The 19,425-nt window shown below is 38.6% G+C and overlaps 1 protein-coding gene across 2 annotated transcripts in view; it reads right to left on the bottom strand.

Moving 5' to 3' along the window:
* Nucleotides 1-19,425, bottom strand: part of LOC142345850 (sperm acrosome-associated protein 9-like) — a 39,181-nt gene that overhangs the window by 9,250 nt on the left and 10,506 nt on the right. The window contains exons 3-5 of one of the 2 annotated variants that reach the window (XM_075398262.1): nucleotides 17,022-17,229; nucleotides 14,768-14,874; nucleotides 7,884-8,305 (exon numbers count right to left, since the gene is read on the bottom strand). In XM_075398262.1, coding sequence (XP_075254377.1) covers nucleotides 8,147-8,305; nucleotides 14,768-14,874; nucleotides 17,022-17,229 — 474 coding nt within the window. In that variant the 3' untranslated portion in view covers nucleotides 7,884-8,146. Of the gene's footprint in view, nucleotides 1-575; nucleotides 745-7,883; nucleotides 8,306-14,767; nucleotides 14,875-17,021; nucleotides 17,230-19,425 lie in introns of those variants that run through there. The other variant, XM_075398261.1, reaches the window with a different exon arrangement.

Genomic DNA, 19,425 nt, shown 5'->3' with positions numbered 1-19,425 from the left:
ATAAAATAGTTTGAAAAGGAAAAAAGGTTTGCTAATGAGAGGATAAAAGAGTTGTTGAAACTGAAACCAAATTTAGTGTGCAAGCTCCCCAGTGTATGTAGCAGTTTAAAGGTATTCAGCAAGCACCCCTTATTCAGAATTAACAATTCTCCAAGTATCGACTAACAATTAGCAGTTTACAGGTATTTAATGAGAACCCCTTCCTCGAAATTAGCAATTCTCCAAGTTTCGATTAATAATTTTCATCACTGGGAATAGCAAACAAATTAATGATGTTTTTTTGTAATTTTATTAATTTAGTTAAACTAAATTAATAAAATTACAAAAAAAACTTCAATAATTTGTTTGCCATTCCCAGTGATGAAAATTATTAATCGAAACTTGGAGAATTGTTAATTTCGAGGAAGGGGTTCTCGTTAAATACCTGTAAACTGCTATACATCATCAGTTGACCAGTTTGCTTTGAAGCCTATCTTTGATGCTTATCTTTGAAGCCTATCTTTGATGACCTGTCAGATCTCCGAGTGCTCTAAATGAATGACGTATCCTTAGATTCTTAACCCAATTGAGTATACCATGTGGGAGGTGTGATGATGGATCTCTTGACTGGAGTCTTGAGCAGTTCTCGTTTCCAGTCATCGTTGCTCCAGGTGTTGTATGGTGTGGCTGGTTTCAGTTCCTTGGCAGGAGACCATTCCTCTTGTTCTCTGGCCAGTCTGAATGCTTGTTTAGCGGAATCCATCGCTAAAATGCATTTTCTTCAACCTCTCAAAGAAAGAAATTAAGCACTGTTGAAAATATTGATGATAAAAATTGATACTAAATATCGATCCACTCTAAGTTGGTAAGGATGAACATGATTTTTCAAGGCAAGAGCGGAAAGAAGACTGAAAACCGCGGAGGTCAACTTAAATTTCGACTCAATTCAACCATGGTTCTAAATTGCGAAGCGTCTTATTGTCAGTGGACCAAATTTGAATTAGTACAGAGCATTTCAATCTCTTTGGAGTCATCTTCTCAATCGACAAATTTGTAGAAAACATTACATTTTTCCTGCAACAATTTTTGACAGTAGAAGTTTTCAACCGTGGTGATTCCTTGTTCAGACCGCAGAAAATAGTTCAAGCTCTCTGGTTGATAGTTTTCATAGATTTTGCCTAGACAGTCTAATCAGTCAAACGACAGTGCGGAAAAGGCTCATGTCAATATAAAGATGCAAACGAAATTCAGTTAAATCTTTTTGTCATTTGATTTACTTCGTCGTAATGAAGATGATGCGAAATTAGATCAATTGATTAAAAAAGGTAAAATTGAATTTGTATTTCATTTCTAAGTATTAAAGTTATCAACCTATCAAGTTATGCTCTTTAGCTTTGAGAAAGATAGTGCATGGAATCAACCATATCTCCCAGTGAAGAAAAGTGGCGTGAGAATCAGGCGATTAATTGACCAGATGAAAGCAGATTACGAAGGTTAAGCAACTCAATCGTCGAATTAGATTTTGTTGAAATGATAACTGGGAAAAAATAGACTGAGGCTTTATTTTATCGGAACGGTTGAAAAATTGGGGATGTCGCAACATGAAAGCTACAACATAAAATCTAGATGCAACCTATGGTACAGATTCCATTAATAAACAAAGAAAAGTTCCAATGAAAAAAACTGTTTATATCGTTGCATCCGTGCATGAATAATAAAGTGGCACGAACCTTTTGTGGACAATATACTGGCAACATATAGTTCCTTTTGCATAAGAAAACTGCTCGAACGCAATTTTGTCACCTGTTGGCAAATTTGTCGCCTGTTTGAAGTAATTGCTACCTGAAAATAACTCTAAATGGGGTGACTTTTCCTTGCCAGAATTACAAGGCAAGACAACTAGCAGTTTGGGACTTGATAGTTTTAAAGTAAGAATTGCGTGGATAAAGAGATGTGAGGAAATAAGCTAAGCATTAGCTCTTACTGCTCGAGCTATATCGCTAGGCATTTATTCGCCGCGCTCAGCTGAGCTGGTTGTTATTAACGGCTATTCCTCTGCTAATGGGCTTGAATCGCGAGCCAGTCGATTGTATCCTTGAAGATTTGGAAAAATTGCTTCTACTACAATTTCACTTCTTATTTAGTGCTGGTTTATTCTGCTTGCTAGCTGGCATAGCCTGATTGGTTGATTCACAATGTCGATATTTAAAACGGCAATTGCTGAGTATGATTGCATCATATAAGCCAAGCATGTTTGAGTTTTGTATTGTATGTAGAAGCACTGCTACATCTCACTCCAGTTTTGAGAATATTAAGTTTTTTTTTAATTTGTGAGTATGACTTTTCCGCTGGTTGATCCAGATTTCCTTCTCTTCTTACATCGCTTTGTTGCATCCAGTTATTGTGTTTTGATGACACATCTGCTACGGCAATAATTCAATAATCTTTTTAAGCTTTTTTAGCGTGTGGGCAGAGTCTGCCTCACCAAAAAGCCATTTTAGGCAAACAAATGAAATCAAGGCTTTCTTAGCGTTTTCAATAATAAACGAATATCTGATTAAAAAATTGAACGACGCAGTCCGAAATCAGAAAAATATCTATTGATAACAATAAAAACAATGCAAGAATTTCATCCCTCGGAGGACAAAAAAGAAAAGAAAATAACGGTAACGGTTAACAAAATGAAGAAAGTCTCTCAATCTTAAGGAATGATTTTTTTGCTGCTCGGCGCACCAGATTTTAGTGTAAAAAATATATATGAATAATGAGGTATTGTATTGGAAAGAATTACTAAGTTACAGTCTTCACTAACTAATTAGCGCATAATTGTATGTATTACTAATGTGAGGAAATAAGCTAAGTATCAACTCTTACTGCTCGACCTATATCGCTAAGCATATAGCCACCGCGCTCAGCTAAGCTGGTCGTTATTAGCGGCTATTCCTCTGCTGCTCAGCTTGAATTGCGAGCCAGTGGACTGTATCCTTGCAGAGTTTGAAAAAATGCGTCTACTACAAATTCACTGCTTTTTTAGTGCTGGTTTATACTGCTTGCCAGCTGGCTTAGCCTCATTGATTGAGTTACAATATCAACATATACAACGGCAGTAGCACAGTAAGATTGCATCATATAAGACAAAAAAGTTTGAGTTTGGTATTGTATGTATTAGCACTACTACAATTGCCACACGCAAAAAATCGCTGAAAAAAGAGCCTGCAAAACAATTAATTGCACCACTCGCTGATAACAGATGCTTCGTGTCCACAGTTTTGTAGAATCACCAGAGCCGACCCGCAAAAGCAGTTTTTATTGCAAAAAATGCTTTGATCAACCACAATGCTGATCTCAAAATTTCTCCTCTATGATTTGATTCCTTTGTTCATGTGATTTAAAAATGTTTTGAGCCTGACACATAAAGCATTGAACATGAAAAGATTGAGAAAGCTGTAAACACTCATAGAGAGAGAGATGAGATTTGGTGAATTTCCGAGAAAACCGTTTTGAAAAATCAGATTTGAATTAAAGTTATCGATATTTTCAGTAATCTTGTTAAGACATTTTTTTTTACAAAGATTGGTTGATAAAAGGTCACGATGAACGTCAACTTCAAACTGTTCAACAGTTACAGATGCTTCATGTTATAAAATGTGAGGCTAGGCCTTATTTGAATTAGTGTTTTTTAAATCATTGATCGAGCTGTTGATTGCCCTACGTATTAGAAAATTCCCATAAATATTCGCTAATTAACAAATTAGGCCGTTTGCAAATTTTAAAAGTAATCTGAAGTGTTGTGCTCACTGCTGCTACCAAAAATGAGTAAACAAAAATGAGAAAAATTGAGATCAACAATATGGGAAATAAAAAATAGGACTTAAAATGGGAAAAAGTGATTAAAGTTGAATCACACTTCTAACCTTTGGTTATTTACCAGGTGCTTTTGAAGTTCCTTTTGCTATCTGCTCTAAATCAGATTTGAACTGTCAGTTTATTTCAAAAGTGTTTGACCGTCTCTGAATAAAAAATGAGGTAAACAACTCCAAACGCGCTCAAAACGACGCTTAGAAATTGTTTCCGATTGTGAAGCCAATATGAATAAGACTGCCTCACAAAAAAAAGCAGAATTGAAGTCGAGTTTCGAACACGCATGCGTCGAACAATCAAGATTCAAGTAAATGTTTCTTCAATTCAAAAGAATTTTTAAATTTGGTTTGCCGCTAAGCTAGGCGTCTATACCTGTAGGCTTTCAATTAGACTGATCAAAGCAAGCATTGTTAAAGCAGCTGTAAAATTTTGTACGTCAAATTTTTTAAGGTTATAGCTGCCTCAGTGGATTATTTAAGCGAGGAAAACACAAAAGATTGTCTAATTGTTCAATGCAAAAATTTTGTAGCTTATTGAAACCGTTATAATTTAAACAGAGTCATGAAATTTGATTACCAATAAAAATTATAGACGTAAAAATATGAGAGCATTTTTATACAGCTGGTGAAAAAACTGGCTAGAACGTATTGCTAGAGCACCCTTGCCTATCCATGTCTATATCAGTACTGGCCAATTCTAAATACAAAACTTACAATTCTGCCAATTTTTTGCCAAGTCTTGATCAACACTTGCACGTTGATTTCCAAATAGGAACTATTGAAAAACTTTTGAACGAATTCTGGAAAGTGTCACGTTTTGGAATAATTTTGCAGCCACAGTACCTTGATTGCTTAGAAACCAACCAAAATGGCACCAGCTCCTGATGAATTGGCACCAGATAATGATATAGGGTGTCAGAAGGAAAATTAATGTATTTCATTTTCAGTTCGTTTGAACGGATTTTGAGAAGAAAATTGCCGAAATCAAAGAGATTTATTGTATTTAGATTATATAAAATATCTTTCATATATAATAAAGTGAACATAGCGAAAAACATCTCACGCAGAGAATTCCCTTCTTGTCCAGGGGCTCGGTTTTCAAAATGAAAGAAATTTGATCAGTCCAATGAGCAACCGAGGTAGAATTGGACCAAAAATTAAGTGGTGATTAAGTCAAACAAAACAAATGAAAAATCAGTGAGCATTACGCTTGTCTTAGCAAGATATAATGGCATTTATTATTCTTTCTCTTTTTTTTTCATTTTGGAAAATTTTGACAGAAACATATTTTGACATCAGTTCGTTTGTGATATAACATCTGAATTTAAAGATATCATTAAAAAACTTTGAGGGAACATCACTGTACGAAAGCGGAACTGCCACGGTTTCATAGGTTCTTAATAGAAATTCATGCCTGTCTTCTGTAAGTTTTATGGTTCTTTCTCAGAATGAGCACCTGAATCACCTTTTTTAACTTTTTGGATTTTATTCTCCGGATTTTGACCTTCGGAACAAGAACTTTGCTGTTCACTAGATAGTTGACAATGAACTGATTGCTCAAAATTTTTATTCATCAGTCTTTCAGAAACTTATGTTCGCATCGCCTCAAGTACGTGAGTTTGCTTTAAAAAAAATGGATCTTATATGAAATCAACACTTGTTAACGGTGGTACTGCAATTTCAACAAATTTTTCAGGGGTAATTTTTGGTGAAAATTTTTAAGCAATTGAACTTCATCGAGCCAAAAGCACATCTTTTTTTAATTGCTCTTGAACGCAGTTCATAGCAATTATTGTAAACGTGTGTGTCTTTTTTATGCAAATTTTTCGCTTGACAGTTTTGCGCTTTTCTTCTAGAACATTCTTTGACTTCTCAAGTGACTTTTTCACGCTTTCGTTCTTCATTTTTGAGTGATCTCTATTGCTCTGAAGTAAAGCTAATATAAATTCGGTTGCAGAATAAGTGAGGTATATGATCTGAAGCGCAGTGGTTAGTAGTTGTGGCTGTGGATCGGGAGGGCAGTGTTTCGAATCCCGGCGGCGGAACAATTTTTTGCACCCATAATTTGATCTAGGCTACAGCTCCTGAATTAAATTGCCTCGCCTGTCGTTCAAGAGCAATTCTTCCGACATTTGTCGGTTTATGTTTTAGTAAAAGTTATATTATCTAGTAAAAGTTATTTACTTTTTTTATAAGATTTTATCAGTGTTGGATTTCAAGCTTTTAAGAAATGAAACCATTCACTAGAAAGAAATCTTTTTCACACTTTGTGAACATAATTGAGATTAGATTGATACTAACCATATGCTTTCTTGTTTTCGGAGAGATCATTACGTATTTTTATAATAGTAGTTTTATAATCCTAAAGAAAATGCGTGAATTTTCTTGCGTATTATCACATCGTTGCGAACTTTATTCATTTGGTATACGTTTTTAGTCACGTTTGGCAAGATATACTTCTCACAGAACTTCGTGTCCAAGGTTTAAAAAAGCGTCAATGTATATAACGTCAAAACTTTAACTAACAAAATTATTAAAACAAGGTCATAGTGCAATTTCGTGCATGACAAAATTTAAATTCCTATATCTATTGAATTGAATGTCACTGACAGTAATCAATGAAACTCAAAAAATAAACGACAAAGGAGTATTAATCTTTCTCTGGGATAATTTGACTTTTGCAGCATGAAAAAACAAAGGCAAACAAAAAAACTCACTGGCTAGCCAGCATTTCGAGTATTTTTTATTCTAAAAAAGTAAAGTATAGGGTTTTCGAGCTAAATCAAAATTAAAAACGGATAATGATTTTGTTTCTATGTGATTTGAGCTTAACCGCATCAACTGTTTCAGCTTGTGGTTGAATTACAAGAGAAGAGGTTATGAATAGACTAAAGTGCGCTCAAGTCCGTCATGATCAGCCTCAACTGCGTTCGAAGTAGTCATGATCAGAACCACGTGCGCTCGAAGAGGTTATGATCAGACCCAATTGCGCTCGAATTCGCCTCTGATCAGACCCAAGTGCGCTCGAAGAGGTTATGATCAAACCCGATTGCGCTCGAATTCGCCTCTGATCAGACCCAAGCGCGCTCGAAGAGGTTATGATCAGACCCGATTGCGCTCGAATCCGCCTATGATCAGACTTTTCAGACCAAAATGACCTCTGATCAGACCATCTCCAGACCATCATCCAGACTTTAGTGCGCTCAAACTTCCGTCCAGACCCTGTAATTTCGGTCTGGGAACACACGGGTGTGCACTCGACTGGGTCTGATCATAAATCAATTTGGGTCTGGACCTCAACCTGAGAGACGCTTTTTCTCAGCTGTTCTTTTAATTGATTTTCCTCATTTCAGACCTTCTCATTGCAATGATCATGCACTTTTTGGGGACTGTAGTCGCTTTTTGCCGTACGCTGTCTCAAAGTTGCACTTGGTACATCATTGCGGCCAAGATTGTCAGAGGTTGAGCTAGAGCCACACAGTGAAACCCTCAAGGTCACGTGGCTTAGTAACATATAACTAAGTCAATAATTTATTAATAAGTCATATAAGTCAATAATTTTTAACTGGGTGTTGCACAACGTAATGGAAAACGCGAGTGTTTGGTGAGTATAAAATAAGTGAGTATTATTGGAATGTCACTGATTTCATGCGCAACTCTTGAAAATGTACACAAGTTTTGCTGAATAACATTATTCGCGAGATCTGGCGTAAGAACAGACTAACGTAAAAACTTTCTCTGGCATTAAACTCATTCTTTTGACATTTTGAGGCTCTGGAAAAAGCGCGGCAAAGGAATAGAACGTTGTAAAAGATTTGTTTCTGAAAATAAATTGGGTTCTTTATTGTCGTTTCCTATTAAAAACATCAGCGAACAGCAATCAAAAGTTTTGAAAATTAATATTCATTGCCGCTACCGTAAATTTATCACTCATTATTAGTTCTGAAAGGTATACAAGACGGAGATTAGTGGAAACCCACACGGTTATATTAAGTCTAAAATATTGATATATTCTCATTTTTCTCCATCAGTTAGCCTTTGCAATACTGTTAAAAATTCTTATTTAAATTTGCTTATTCTTCGTTTAATCAAATTCATAATCTACATAACAGAGATTTACATCATTTTAACAACATAATACAAAATTTCAGTTAAACTTTTCCAGGCATTCAGTCCAATTTGTCAGCGGTCTTCGCTTTTCGTTCGGCTGTCATTAATACAGAAATCGTTAGCCTTAAGTTGCTGTATTGTATGTTTTGTATCGATAGTTTGTTTGCTATTGCGTCGTTTGTTTGTTTTTTTGTTTATTACAAAATACTGCTTGTCTTCCTGATCTGAGGAGTGACTGGACCAGAGGGTCTCCAGGGTGGTTTTGAGCTACTGGAGGTCATGTTAGATGACGCACATGATCCCCGACTGCCCACAGTTGACCTCGACACCACCGAGGAGGCTGATGACTTCGATTTCTGTTCATTGTCATAAGCAGGATATTCTCTTCCAAAACCCAATCCCCAAAATTTTTTTACAAAAATTTGAGCATTTCAGAACAATTTTACACTTAACCGGGTCACGGTTTCGTGGAAAAAATACTGTAAGAATTGCGGTGAATAGCGGTGAAAATAAATTTCACTGCAGGAGCGCCCGCATTTTTAGCGAGGAATGCGGTAAATTTATGTGATGAGATTTGCGGCTTTTAGCGGTGAATTTTTATTTCCATCTCATTCAGCGCTAAAAAACGCAATTTTTACAACCATTCGCTGCATTTACCGCAATTCTTCGATTCCTTAGCAATTTTTTAGCGTTGACACTCCTGCTTGGGCTGCAGAACAGTTCACACCTTACTGTCAATGACTGACAAGTCGAAGCCGATTTTTGGCAGTTCTTAGAGCTATTTCTTTTTTAATTATGTTAATCGTGGCCATACAGAGCTGCCAATGAGTCTATACACACTAAATAATGTATCGGTAATCTTACCTGAACAGTGTGCAAGTAATGTGATGTGCAGGTAATACTTACTTGCACAATTTTCCACAAAATTGTTTACCTGCAAACCATTCAGGTTAATTACCTGCAAAAAAATTTTAATGCTTATTTTTAAAGCAAAAGTTTTCAGAAAAACTGCACATTAAAAAACTAATTTGTAAGTCATCTTTTCAGACAGGAAAATTGTTTTCAGGGAGCCTTTTTATGATTTTTCCCAAGCTAGAGATAAATTATCAGTATAAGGTTATAAAATTTTATTACTGAATAACCTCCGTAATCTTTTGAAACTCCTAATTATTCTGGGACCTTGTATTATGCTAGAAAGCTAAGAGATAATTTGCGTCGTTCTTTGCTCAAACCCAGTCCGTCCCTACCACAAAAAAATGCAGGTAAATTTACCTTAAAATGCAGGTAAATTTAACAACCGTGCATAAATTTTGGTGTTCCTGCGCACTACTTACCAAAAATTGAAGGTAATTTTACCTGATATGTCAACGTAGTCCTCCAGCACAATTTACCTGAAAATTGCCTAACAGTCCAAATTTCAGGTAAATTTACCTACACAATTTAAATGAACGTTTCAGGTAATTTACCTATACAGTGATTGTAATGTAAAGGTTAACCACCCGAAAAGTTCAGGTAAATTGTGCCTGTAAATTTATCTGTAATTTGGACTGTTCAGGTAAATTTCAGACAAAATTAGGCGCGATAACTACATTGAAATTTCAGGTAAAAGTACCTTCAATTGTAGGCACGTGATGTAGGTACCGTGTACGTGCAGTTACGTACGGCGATTGCAGATCCTACAATTTTTAAGTTATCGAATGGGAAATGTATTGTCTTATTGCGCCTGTTAAAATGACTAATAGGAATTTCCATAAAAAAGGGTTTTAACAAGTTTACATTTGAGTATTTAAATGCTCATTACACCACAAAATTAAAAATGGAAACGCTACAAAAGTGTGCTTTGTACATCTCAATTTCAAAGTGATCTTCAATTTTTTTTTCAACTTAATGCCTATTTTTTTCAAAAGATAAAATTTGACAATCGGGAAAGACATAAACGCTTTTTATCTTCTCAGTTTTGTTCCAATTAAAATCTTTTTCGCATAACACTCACTGATAATGCAAATTGCAGATTATTTGCAGGGCAAAGCGTCTTGTGCCTTACCAAAACAGAAATTCAAAAACAAATTTGATCGAATGTAGCATATACTGACTCAATCCGATACTGTCTTAATGCTGTGGCTTGACTGAATCAAATAGTTTGTAGTTAAATCAAGAAAGATAACAAAAGTAAGGAAAAGACAAATTTACCACTCGTTAGCATTATTTGACCTAATTAGTTGCCCTACTTAGCTAGCGCGCTTAGTGACCCCCTTTCTCTGTAACAAAATCTGACTTGTGAGACCATTTCAACAGCTATTGTAATGTTGGCTCATGAAGTTATGATTTAGAGCAGCATTGAGTAAAAGTTCTAGTTAAAATGCTGCTCTCATCAATTAAATTTTAAACATAGCAAAAACGTCGAAAAAAGTGGGTTCCTAACTTAAAGAATTTCTCTATTTTAATTATGCTAATGAACTCTAACTCCGTTGTTCTCCAAATAAGTCAGTATATAAGTCTTAGTCCCCTTCGGGTCCCAGCGCCGCAACCGGAAGCGCCGCAAGTCCCGACTAAGTCCTTCGGGTGACTATTATTTATTTTCTAAAGCATACAAAGAATTTGATAATATTTAAGCCCTCAAAAATGTTTTTATAATTTTTGTTTTTGATATCCGTTCCTGCGTGGTTTATTTGCTTTGTGACGTCCACTTTTTATGGTTTATGATGTCCATCGACTTTTGGTGGCTAATTTTAAGAACAAACACACACACACACCTACACACACACACACACACACACACACACACACACACACACACACACACACACACACACACACACACACACACACACACACACACACACACACACACACACACACACACACACACACACACACACACACACACACACACACACACACACACACACACACACACACACACACACACACACACACACACACACACACACACACACACACACACACACACACACACACACACACACACACACACACACACACACACACACACACACACACACACACACACACACACACACACACACACACACACACACACACACACACACACACACACACACACACACACACACACACACACACACACACACACACACACACACACACACACACACACACACACACACACACACACACACACACACACACACACACACACACACACACACACACACACACACACACACACACACACACACACACACACACACACACACACACACACACACACACACACACACACACACACACACACACACACACACACACACACACACACACACACACACACACACACACACACACACACACACACACACACACACACACACACACACACACACACACACACACACACACACACACACACACACACACACACACACACACACACACACACACACACACACACACACACACACACACACACACACACACACACACACACACACACACACACACACACACACACACACACACACACACACACACACACACACACACACACACACACACACACACACACACACACACACACACACACACACACACACACACACACACACACACACACACACACACACACACACACACACACACACACACACACACACACACACACACACACACACACACACACACACACACACACACACACACACACACACACACACACACACACACACACACACACACACACACACACACACACACACACACACACACACACACACACACACACACACACACACACACACACACACACACACACACACACACACACACACACACACACACACACACACACACACACACACACACACACACACACACACACACACCACACACACACACACACACACACACCACACACACACACACACACACACACACACACACACACACACACACACACACACACACACACACACACACACACACACACACACACACACACACACACACACACACACACACACACACACACACACACACACACACACACACACACACACACACACACACACACACACACACACACACACACACACACACACACACACACACACACACACACACACACACACAACACACACACACACACACACACACACACACACACACACACACACACACACACACACACCACACACACACACACACACACACACACACACACACACACACACACACACACACACACACACACACACACACACACACACACACACACACACACACACACACACACACACACACACACACACACACACACACACACACACACACACACACACACACACACACACACACACACACACACACACACACACACACACACACACACACACACACACACACACACACACACACACACACACACACACACACACACACACACACACACACACACACACACACACACACACACACACACACACACACACACACACACACACACACACACACACACACACACACACACACACACACACACACACACACACACACACACACACACACACACACACACACACACACACACACACAACACACACACACACACACACACACACACACACACACACACACACACACACACACACACACACACACACACACACACACACACACACACACACACACACACACACACACACACACACACACACACACACACACACACACACACACACACACACACACACACACACACACACACACACACACACACACACACACACACACACACACACACACACACACACACACACACACACACACACACACACACACACACACACACACACACACACACACACACACACACACACACACACACACACACACACACACACACACACACACACACACACACACACACACACACACACACACACACACACACACACACACACACACACACACACACACACACACACACACACACACACACACACACACACACACACACACACACACACACACACACACACACACACACACACACACACACACACACACACACACACACACACACACACACACACACACACACACACACACACACACACACACACACACACACACACACACACACACACACACACACACACACACACACACACACACACACACACACACACACACACACACACACACACACACACACACACACACACACACACACACACACACACACACACACACACACACACACACACACACACACACACACACACACACACACACACACACACACACACACACACACACACACACACACACACACACACACACACACACACACACACACACACACACACACACACACACACACACACACACACACACACACACACACACACACACACACACACACACACACACACACACACACACACACACACACACACACACACACACACACACACACACACACACACACACACACACACACACACACACACACACACACACACACACACACACACACACACACACACACACACACACACACACACACACACACACACACACACACACACACACACACACACACACACACACACACACACACACACACACACACACACACACACACACACACACACACACACACACACACACACACACACACACACACACACACACACACACACACACACACACACACACACACACACACACACACACACACACACACACACACACACACACACACACACACACACACACACACACACACACACACACACACACACACACACACACACACACACACACACACACACACACACACACACACACACACACACACACACACACACACACACACACACACACACACACACACACACACACACACACACACACACACACACACACACACACACACACACACACACACACACACACACACACACACACACACACACACACACACACACACACACACACACACACACACACACACACACACACACACACACACACACACACACACACACACACACACACACACACACACACACACACACACACACACACACACACACACACACACACACACACACACACACACACACACACACACACACACACACACACACACACACACACACACACACACACACACACACACACACACACACACACACACACACACACACACACACACACACACACACACACACACACACACACACACACACACACACACACACACACACACACACACACACACACACACACACACACACACACACACACACACACACACACACACACACACACACACACACACACACACACACACACACACACACACACACACACACACACACACACACACACACACACACACACACACACACACACACACACACACACACACACACACACACACACACACACACACACACACACACACACACACACACACACACACACACACACACACACACACACACACACACACACACACACACACACACACACACACACACACACACACACACACACACACACACACACACACACACACACACACACACACACACACACACACACACACACACACACACACACACACACACACACACACACACACACACACACACACACACACACACACACACACACACACACACACACACACACACACACACACACACACACACACACACACACACACACACACACACACACACACACACCTACACACACGCACACACACATACACACTTCTCTCTCGAAGGTAGAGAATATCCGCTTTTGTTTTCTTTTGGATGGACCTTGTTGTTCTCTTGTTGTTGCTGCTGTTGTCTCGACTGTATAGCTGATCGGGCTCCAGAGATGAGGGTGGAGTTGAGTTTGTTCGCGTGTGCCAGAGCATCCAGTGCTGTGAAACAACAACAGGAAAACAACCAGATTAGAGCATTCCAGACACTATTGGCTAATTAATCTACACAGAGTGGTAAAGGAAAAGAAGGAAAGGAATCAAGCAATATGGGAACCACTTTTCTTGTTAACATGCACAAACAAGCATAATTTCAATTGATCGCCGGCTTCTAACGAACAATAATGGTAAAAAATGAAAGTAGAGCTCCGCAGAAAATAGCTCACCCAAAGTATGAAAACTTTGAACTTGACATTCTTTTGCAAAGTATACATTATTAAGTTCCCATACCGAACTCCAAGTGTGTTTCAGTACTGGACCAGTATAAATGCAAATCTTTCTACAAAAATCAGTACTGATTCAGTACAATATCAAGTGTATTAGTCATATCAGACTTGAATTACACTTGGCAAGTGATTTTATTTTATAACGGGGCACGATTTTCGCATTTCCGAGATGGTCACTTTTTCGGGGTGCTCTGAAATGATGACAGGGGGTACCAAACAGTAAGATAGCACCCCGGGGAGTCTATTCTGCTCACATCTGAACCATCAGAGGGTATTTCAGGTGTTCTGGGCCGTTCATCAGCCGTTTCAGCCTGTTTTCGGCCGGAATTTCACAACATTTACCTTTCAGATTGTTGTAATGTCTCGACCCGAAGATAGTCAGGGCGAAATTCTTGAAGAAACGTGTTCTATCCACGCTACCAGCTAGTAAAAGAGCCGCTCTTGTCTTCAGTTAGTTAATCTAAAGTTTGGTCATAATTTTACGAACGAGAGCAGGGTGACATATGCCGAAATCGGTCAACTTGCGTTGCGCTCGATGACCGATAGTTCCCGAACCACTTGTCAAAATACACAGTCCTATATATAAATTTAAAGCTGAGTTCACGGCAATTCTAATGAACCAGGTCTGGGTCCGATTCGATCAGTATTTAAGTAATTATTAAAGATTTCAGACCCTGTACCCCGAAAACATGGGGCATGCCGTCCGTGTGCTCGTTCGTTAATAACTTTTTGTTGAGAGGATGTTTTGGGCTCAAATTTTGATATGAGTGAGCTCATTATGTGTGCTAACCAAATTAATTGGTCTGAAGTAGTTGTGTTCCGATTTCACAGAAAAATTAATTAACGAGCACAGGCATATATCGATATGGATCAACTTGCACTGCGCTCGATGACCGATATTTCACGAATCACGGGTCAGAAATAAAAAATGGCCTTTTTGACGTTTTTTCTGGCTATTTTTGACGTTTCCACGGATTTTTTTCCCACGTTTTTTTGGCTATTTGTGACGTTTTCCCGGCTATTTTTGACGTTTTTTTGAGTAAAAAACAATGGGTGGCACTCTGAAAAGTAAAAAATCAGAATTGGCGCAAGTCTGAAAAGTATAAAATCAGAATTGGCGCAAGTCTGAATAGTATAAAATCAGAATTGGCGCAAGTCTAGCCATTGTAAAAAATCAGAATTGGCGCAAGTCTGAAAAGTATAAAAACAGAATTGGCGCAAGTCTGAAAAGTATAAAATGAGAATTGGCGCAAGTCTGAAAAGTATAAAATCAGAATTGGCGCAAGTCTAGCCATTGTAAAATCAGGATGAACGCAAGTCTGGCAAGTAAAAAAGTGACATGGATCAGTCTATGATTCAGTAATGAAAGAATTGCATTTATACTGGCCCAGTACTGAAAAGAACTTGGAGTTAGGTACGGGTTCTTGGGAATAGTCGATAACTTTTCATTATTTTTAACTAAGCCAGTGACGTTAAAGATGCTAAGTTGAAGAGAGGGAGGGCTTAGAGGATAAAAGACAGTGAAAGATAAATGATCTGATGATCTGAAGGAGCCAATATCTTTTATACTTTGCCCGTTTTTATCTCAGATTAACTTTCCCGAGAAAAAAGTCTCCAAATTTCCGGCTGTTAAAGTTATATGTAAATATTCGGTTTCCTATTTTTCCTATTTATTTATAATTCATAGTGGGTCTGGCAGCCCCAGTAAAAGACCTAAGTCGATATGATACTCCCTGTGCGGGACTCAGGTCAGTTTGATCAGAGCTGACTTGGGCCGCTCACCTTATAAAGGGTAGGTATCTGCAGAATTTTGAAAATTGATTGAGACAAATGGATAAGAAAATATCCTTTGAAGTGACTCACCAACAGGAAGCAGACAAAGCATTGGTCCGAACAAGCGTCTCTCTTCAAACTTCGTCTGGTATAGTTCATCGTGTCTCATGTCTTCAAGGGAAGCGGCCTTTAGCTTCTGGTCCAACTCGTTCTCTATGACGTCATACGTGGGCTGGGTGAGTTCGTTCACGTACTCCAGGGATTCAGTCACACGGATTTTTAACACCTCATCTGTAACCTACAACACATCAACTAGGTCGCTGCAAAATTCGTGTACATATGTTCCATCCAACCAAACTTTTTAACTCTGATGTCATCGAGTTCTCAGTTTTAAACGAATCAAAACATTAAAAAAACTTTTCCTTCGTCCACATAATTAAAAAAAAGATAATCCATTCCCAGATTGAATACATTTTTCAATAGTGTTTCAAACACAAATTTTTAACAGCATATATTGAATACCACAATTGGCTGAAAATGAATATCGATTTTTTCTTTGTTTATTCGAACGCTCTTTAATTTCTTATTCAATTCAAGAAGCTAAACGATAACAACCACTTCTCAGATGAAATTGTTGTCTAATTTGAACAAAGATTAAGCTACTTTTAGATAAGAGGTTTTTAAAATTAGAAAAAATAAAGAATTTCAAACAAATTACTATATGAAGAAAGATACAGATTAAAATTTTTCTTCTTATGAGGGTGTGGGCTTTCATCAATTGATCTGTCTCCCAGTTTATTTTTTATTAATAAAATGGCTCAAGTGTAGTTATGAACGCTGCCACTTTCATTAATGACAGCAAAGAATGCATATTGAAACTGCTTTTGGTAAATTATCAGACCAGTAAAAAAACTCGACAGGTTATATAAAAGAAAAATATTTTAAAAAATCATGATATACATGTTTGTAGAGCATTTGTGTGTTCGGGATTTAATAATGCCTGTTGTGGAAGCTAATTTTTGAAACTTGAATTAATAAAAAAATAAATAATAATTTCCACTACCGAATAAAGGGGTTTTTTCATAAAAGTTTATTGTGACCAGAATATCAAAAATAGCCTCAGAATCAAACTTTCAATTTAGTTGTATTACCCAATTTATTTCTGACTTAATTGAACAACAAATTGCCGATTTCAAAAAAAGAAGAATTTGCCAACAGAGAAAAAGAAAACAGAGTGACCGGCAGTAACCAGTTGGATCTGAAAACGCTGAAGTGCGCAGCCAAAAACTGATGGCTGAAGAAAATGGCGTTCTTTAGAAACTAATAAAGTGATATGAAACCATTCTAATAAGCGAATGAATAAAGTGATAAAGTGATGTGTTTTTGATTTCAACAGAAAAACTGAACTTTTATGACTTTTCAGCTGAACGCATCCTGATAAGAGACTTGCGTTAAAAGTATTCATAATTCATGTGATACTGAGATACTGAAAAATAAGCTCAATCGGGTTAGTTGAAAATTTTGAAAGAAAAACACTGTCTATGCTAGAGTTTTTGCTCCGTTGGAAAAGTTGCCTGAAAAATGAAAACCAGTACAAATTTTAAAACAAAGACCAGAGCTGAGTCAAAATGATAACATCTTCAAAATGATGCCACATAAGGCTGCAATACGCTCAAAAAATTAAAAAAGACTTAACTGAGACGTGGACTGCAAGAAGAACAATACTATTCATCGCAAAGTGTCCCCTCGAATGCATACAATGAAGAATACTATCTGAAAAATTAAAAACGATAGATTACCAGAAGAAAAAACCGAAAACAAGATCTATTTTGTGTTGAAAAGGTTTAATGATTTTTTGCCCTGGTATTATGGGTTTTGTGAATTAGTAAAAATGAACGTAACAAAATTTTTGTTACGAGCCAAACAAAATGTCCTGTCTCAATTACAGTTACAAAATGTCGTGTCAAAAACAATTCTTTCAGTAATGACTCAATTCTGTTCATATGTTTGACCCAATTACAATTTTCAGCTTTATCATTTTAAAGTTAGTAATCAACAAGGCCAAACATCTCTTACTACTCAAAATGCAATATTTTGAGGTAAAGCATTTTTTTTAAAAAAAAGTTAGATTTTTATTAGCGTTAACATCACAGCAAGCAAAGGTCATATAATTATTTACAGTGTTTTTTACAGTGGCTATAATTTTGGCGTTTCCAAAATAAGTCTCGTATCAAGATTTCTCTCATTTCCCATCCACTATTATTTAGAAAGAGTTTTCGAGAGTTTCAATTCAGAAAACAATGTTCTAAGAAAATGCATAGTTGATTGGACCAAAACTCATTCTTGCGGTGTTCAACAATTTTTCAATAAGCCAAAAATTAAGTACAGTATAGCATAAGCACATTTTTATACTAGAACTGTTCGAAATGAAACAAATTTAAGAGATTTCTTGCTGTTAGTTATGTCAAAATTTGCAAGAAAAATAATCAGATCT

Source organism: Convolutriloba macropyga, chromosome 9, assembly GCF_964194025.1.
Source record: "Convolutriloba macropyga chromosome 9, txConMacr16.3, whole genome shotgun sequence".
Taxonomy (NCBI): Eukaryota; Metazoa; Xenacoelomorpha; order Acoela; family Convolutidae; genus Convolutriloba; species Convolutriloba macropyga.
The sequence above is the reverse complement of the archived record's forward strand: the minus strand, read 5'-3'. Positions and strand labels throughout refer to the sequence as shown.